Source organism: Oncorhynchus clarkii, chromosome 1, assembly GCF_045791955.1.
Source record: "Oncorhynchus clarkii lewisi isolate Uvic-CL-2024 chromosome 1, UVic_Ocla_1.0, whole genome shotgun sequence".
Taxonomy (NCBI): Eukaryota; Metazoa; Chordata; class Actinopteri; order Salmoniformes; family Salmonidae; genus Oncorhynchus; species Oncorhynchus clarkii.
This window is the reverse complement of record NC_092147.1, coordinates 84741827-84748106: the sequence shown is the minus strand read 5'-3', so window position 1 is coordinate 84748106 and position 6280 is coordinate 84741827. Positions and strand designations below refer to the sequence as shown.

The following is a 6280-nucleotide window of genomic DNA, read 5'->3' as shown; positions in this document are numbered from 1 at the left end:
GTTTGGGGCAAGTAGGTCACATGACCAAGGAGCTATCGAAATTCGAATGTAAAAAAAAAGTTTGTACTTTGTTTACGCTCCCTAACTAATTCAACTAGGAATACAAAATGCTGCTCACATTTCCACGTTTATTCGCTTTGGAAAGTGATTTAATGTCCAAATTGTGAAAATAAGACCTGTGCAATGTTGTGCACAATTTTTCCAACATCATGACACTTATTTGGAGTCTGTGGCTCAGGTGGTTTGAAAGCTATTGAGGTTTAAAAGTGCGAATATCTGTTGAATATCCAACTTAAACTGTCTTTACCTCGGTCCTCTGATCTGACTCACTAAACACAAATGCTTTGTTTCTAAATGATGTCTGAGTGTTGGAGTGTGTTCCTGCCTATCTGTAAATTACGTCTGAGTGTTGGAGTGTGTTCCTGCCTAAATGATGTCTGAGTGTTGGAGTGTGTTCCTGCCTAAATGATGTCTGAGTGTTGGAGTGTGTTCCTGCCTAAATGATGTCTGAGTGTTGGAGTGTGTTCCTGCCTAAATGATGTCTGAGTGTTGGAGTGTGTTCCTGCCTAAATGATGTCTGAGTGTTGGAGTGTGTTCCTGCCTTTCCGTAATGTAAAAAATAAACAAGAAAATGGTGCCGCCTGGTTTGCTTAATATAAGCAATTTGAAATGATTTCTACATTTACTTTTGATACTTAAGTATATTTAAAGCAAATCCGTTTAGACTTTTACTCAAATAGAATTTTACCGGGTGACTTTCACTTTTACTTGAGTCATTTTCTATTAAGGTATCTTTATTATTACTCAAGTATGACAACTGGGTACTTTTCCCACCACTGTGTACTCCTTTTGACCAGAGTCCAACGAGGCTTCAACTCTATAGGGCCCTGGTCAAAAATAGTGCACTACATAGGGGAATAGGGTACCATTTGGGATGCATGCCAAGAAAAGCAGAAGAAGAAGAAAAAGAAGTGTTTGAAAAAGCATGACTGGATATTTGGACAGTGGGGTGGTTAAAAACACCGTCTCCATTTACCAGAACATCAGGCATTGCATCACCACAGATGACTATTGCCCCATCCAAAGACTGGAATGGTGAACACTGGTTTACTGTAAATCATGCAATAGGCAACTTATAAGGTAAACAACAACAAAAAAAGTGAGCATGAATATAACCACAGTAGAGCTACGGGATTGGCTGTCCGGCCTCCAGAAAGGACCTGTGTCCGACTAGGACAGACTCACGAGGACAACATCTTGCTATTGGTAAAAGATACTGTCAACGTTGTTACATTAGGGCCGACATGTAACGATCTTTCCTATTTCATATCTTAGATCAAAGGAGAAGTTGCACTTTAAATTATTAGGCTCAAATGTCATTCAAAAGGTACAAGAACAAGGGCAAATATATGTATATATGCAAATATAATATGTACATATGCAAATATAATATGCATATATGCTAATATAATATGTCGCCTGACACAATTAAGTAATGTTTTTGTTTCAGAGATTATGGCAAATATGAAATACTGATTATTTCGTCCACTGGAAATGAGCACTAAGTATGTTGTTTCCCATTCGATACAATCAATTGCAAACTTGTCTAGAATAAAATAAAGATTTTTATTAAGAATTAATTGCATAAAACATTTAGGAAAATACCACAGAAACATCATCAGCTTACAAAATGTTGTTCATGAAAATAATAACAACTTTTTAAGACAAAAACCCATCAACATTTATACACCATACATACAGTATTTATGAACCATACATACAGTATTTGGGTAAATTATGACATGAAAAGTAACTGATGCATTTGATGTGGAACCACGGTCAGCATGCCAAAGTGCACCTTATCCCCTATGGCGTGCACTAGTTTTGATCAGAGCCCTAATATAGTGCACTAGGGAATAGGGTGCCATTTGGGATGTTCCGTAGTGTTGATTACATCACAATGCTCTGAGAACTCTGGGATAGATAGCACACGTGATTATTAATATGACATAGCCATTACCAGGGAATACCACAGTGCTACCTACCACTGGTCCTGTTGAAATTCTTTAGAAATGCATCTTTCCTTCCTACCTCACCTGAAGTCATCACGGATCTCAAATGATTGGATTGGTGGAAGTAATAAGGTGGTCACCTTGCTTTCAGATATACTATCACTTGTAGCTCAGTGAGTGACAGGATAGGTCAAGGAAACAAGGAGGCATCTCTGAAGTATTCCAACAGTGACTGACTGGACACTCCCAGAATCTTCCTCTGAGGGAATCTGAGTACCTCGCCACTCTTCAGAGCTATAGCATTTGTAGAGATTGAACATGCTAAACTCTCAACTGGCTTTATTGTAGATGTACAGGACATAGAACACTTTACCCAAAGTGGACTTGTCATAGTACCTTTATGATGCTGTTATAACAGCTGACGTAACAGGTCATGACAGTTTTTTATGCTCAACCTTGATAAATGTTTTTAGATTTTTTGGGTATTTTTACCTCTTTTTCCTCCCCAATTGGTAGTTACAGTCTTGTCCCATCGCTGCAACTCCCGTACGGACTCGGGAGAGGCGAAGGTCGAGAGCCGTGCGTCCTCCTAAACACGACCCAGCCAAGCCGCACTGCTTCTTGACACAATGTCCGCTTAACCCAGAAGACAGCCGCACCAATGTGTCGGAGAAAACACAAGTGTCACCTGGCGACCGTGTCGGCGTGCATAGCACCCGGCCCGCCACAGGAGTCGCTAGAGCGCGATGGGACAAGGACATCCCAGCCGGCCAAACCCTCCCCTAATCCAAACGACACTGGGCCAATTGTGCGCCGCCCCATGGGTCTCTCGGTCGCGGCCGGCTGCCGACAGAGCCTGGACTCAAACCAGGATCTCTAGTGGCACATCTAGAACAGTGTCTTAGACCACCGGGCCACTCTGGAGGCTCTATGACCAACATTACACTGCAACATAACACTGTCACGGAACATGGAACACGGAACATGGAACAGTAGACCGTTGAATCGGGACATTAGAACTACAAGGTTCTATCTGATAAAAGATCCTCCTGAGATCGTCGGCTTTAAAGTTCCGAACCCTCATTGGTTTGAATGGTGTGAACCATGTGTTCTTTTTAACCTAACAACATGATGTGGGGTCATTTCATGGAAGGTGTAATGACATTCTTGCTTCTGTATGGGTTAGTAAGGCCATTATAACAGCCCACTTCAAGTAAAGTGTTAACAAAAACATACTATCACGTGTTTATCTTAACCTTTATCCCCCTTTTCCTCAAAAGCATATTCATCATGTTAAAACCACAAAGCATTGATTACTTCTGTTGGCAGAGAACTCAACTCATCTAACTCTGAGACTGATTGAGTGATATAAAAAAAAAAGTACATTCATATCATATTCATATAGCCAGTTGAGTTACCTTTGCCCTGAAAATATCTCTATGTCTGTTCACAAGTTCTGACCACATTCTTGCACAGACAAAATGACTAAGCATTTGCTCACTGAGACTGCCAGAAGCATTTCCCACAGGCTGAGAATGTGCCAAGTCACTGCGGTGAAGTGAAAAAGGCCCAGGCAGCCAAGGAGTCAAAATGGGCACCTTCTTGCCCCATTCCATTGGCTGGGGTGAAGGGGTTCTGTAAGTTTTTGAGGGCCTGGATGTTGTTGGAGTTGTTATTGGTGCTTTCATGCCTTGCTGTCTCCATGGTGATGCCGTTGCTGTTACTCATAGGCCGGGGAAGGAGGTTGGCGTACGACTGCTGCTGCTGGCCGTCCGAGGCGGAGAAGGAACAAGAGGCGGTCATCTGGCCCTCCTGTCCCCCAGTTAGGGGCTCCTGCTTCAGTTGGAAGGTGGCCTGAGGGCCCCCTCCTCCCACCAGGCCCTGGATGATCTCATCACTCTCCACGCTATCCAGGAGGAAGCCCAACCCCAGGGACCCCACTTCGCCACCGCTGCTCCAGGGTGCCTGGAGGCCCAGGGTCTGGGTCTGACTCCCCTGGATCTGCCCTTCCTGGCTCCCCATGCCCTGGGTAAAGGATGGCCCTTTCCTCTGGTGGAGCTGCTGCTGTCTATGCTGTTGGAAGTGCTGCCGCTGGTGAGGGTGCTGGGGGTGAGGCTGCTGGTGGTGGAGCTGGAGATCAGGCCCACCGTGCAGGGCATGACTGGCCGAAGGACCCTGGAGATTGGACTCCAGACCCAGACATTGCAGGTCCCCCATGGTGAGTTGGGGCAGGATGTTACCACCACCACCACCGCTACCACTACCGCTGCTCTCCCCTCCATGAAGGTACCCAGAGGTAACACAGTGGTTCACCTGCTGTTGCTGCATACCGTTACCCTGGTTACTACCGGTGCTCGAGGGGTTAATTCTGATGGTCTCCAGGGACAAAGTCGGGTTGGGTTGGGGCCACATCTGGTTGATGGATGTCATCATTGTGCGCTGCTGAGGGCTATGTTGTTGGTAATGTTGGTTGGCGTGGTTGTACATGGTAGGAGGGGTTTGACGCATCATAGCGGGAGAGGGCTGTTTCATGTACATGTTGTTGATGTCTGGTAAAGAGGAGGTTTGGAGATTAGTGTTGTTGTGTATATAGAAATACATCATTACAACAAGGCTTAAATAAAGCCTTGTCTCAGAGCAAAACAATACATCTCTACAACAAGGCTTAAATACAGCCTGGTCTCAGAGCAAAACAATACATCTCTACAACAAGGCTTAAATACAGCCTGGTCTCAGAGCAAAACAATACATCTCTACATCAAGGCTTAAATAAAGCCTTGTCTCAGAGCAAAACAATACATCTCTACAACAAGGCTTAAATACAGCCTTGTCTCAGAGCAAAACAATACATCTCTACATCAAGGCTTAAATACAGCCTGGTCTCAGAGCAAAAACATCAAATATTTTCCTAAAATCCAAGCCACTCTATTTAGTGTGATATGTATAACGTGAACGTGGAGCTAGCGACTCAAATGTTGTGAGTTCGAATCTCATCACGGACAAGTTTAGCGTTTTAGCTAATTAGCAATTTTGCAACTACTTAACATGTTAGCTAACCCTTCCGCTAACTATAACCTTTACCATTTAACCTAACTCCTAACCCAAACCTTAACGTAATATATCATACTAAACTAGTCAAAGATAATATATCACACTAAACTAGTCAAAGATAATATATCACACTAAACTAGTCAAAGATAATATATCATACTAAACTAGTCAAAGATAATATATCACACTAAACTAGTCGAACCTCATACTTAAAAAAATAAATATATTATTTTACTAGGCAAGTCAGTTAAGAACAAATTCTTATTTACAATGACGGCCTACACCGGCCAAACCCTCCCCTTACCCGGATGATGCTGTGCCAATTGTGAGCCACACTATGGGACTCCCGATCACGGGCCGGTTGTGATACAGCCCGGGATCGAACCAGGGTCTGTAGTGATGCCTCTAGCACAGCGATGCAGTGCCTTAGACCACTGCACCACCCGGGAGCCCAAAAACACTAAACGAATGTAATACATCATATTAAACGGGTCAAACGCGATCAAGGTGTAGGATTCTATACGTCCTGCAATTCTTATTATATTGTACGACCGCTATTACATTGGTAGGCCAATGTAATGTAACCTAATGTAAAGCAACATATCATGCTAAATAGAATGGCATGGATTTCGTAAAATATAATATGTTTTGCTCTGAGACCAGGTTGTTAAATAAAGTTCCATCAATATCACGACTTTTGTGCGTTTATTTCAGTGGGAGATTTTATGTGTGTGTGTGTGTGTGTGTGAGTGTGCATTCCACAGACAGACACAGATAAAGAGAGGTAGCAGGTGGTTTAAGATAAGAGGATCAGTGTCTGGGCCTAGGTCGGGGTTGGTTAAGTGTGTGTGTGTGTGTGTGTGTGTGTGTGTGTGTTCTCTTACCTTTCCTCATGGACTGGGCCATGGGACTGTGTGGTACTGCCTTCGGTCTGTTCATGGGATTCATTCCACCTAAAGGTAGGAACCCAGGTAAGGTTTTCATCAGGTGCTCTCTTCTCCTCTTCTTCTCCTGGCAACCATAGGGATCTGTAGACAACACACAGATACTATGTTAAAGTGTCAGCCTAGCGGAAACCAACATTCACATGGTATGTTCCTGATTTATAGCGCAGTCAACATGAATGAGTAAACTATGATTACAACAGGGAGAGAATAAATATAAAAAATGAGATGGCTTCCTCACCCTTGTCGTCGGGTAGATATCTGAACTCCATG

At 43.4% G+C, this 6280-nt stretch overlaps 1 protein-coding gene across 1 annotated transcript in view; it reads right to left on the bottom strand.

Moving 5' to 3' along the window:
* Nucleotides 1–1867: 1867 nt before the first annotated feature.
* LOC139413505 (proto-oncogene c-Rel-like) overlaps nt 1868–6280 on the bottom strand; it is a 23764-nt gene continuing 19351 nt past the window's right edge. The window contains exons 7-9 of the mRNA XM_071160985.1: nt 6249–6280; nt 5948–6091; nt 1868–4561 (exon numbers count right to left, since the gene is read on the bottom strand). The exon at nt 6249–6280 is cut by the window's right edge and continues 184 nt beyond it. Coding sequence (XP_071017086.1) covers nt 3558–4561; nt 5948–6091; nt 6249–6280 — 1180 coding nt within the window. The 3' untranslated portion in view covers nt 1868–3557. The remainder of the gene's footprint in view (nt 4562–5947; nt 6092–6248) is intronic.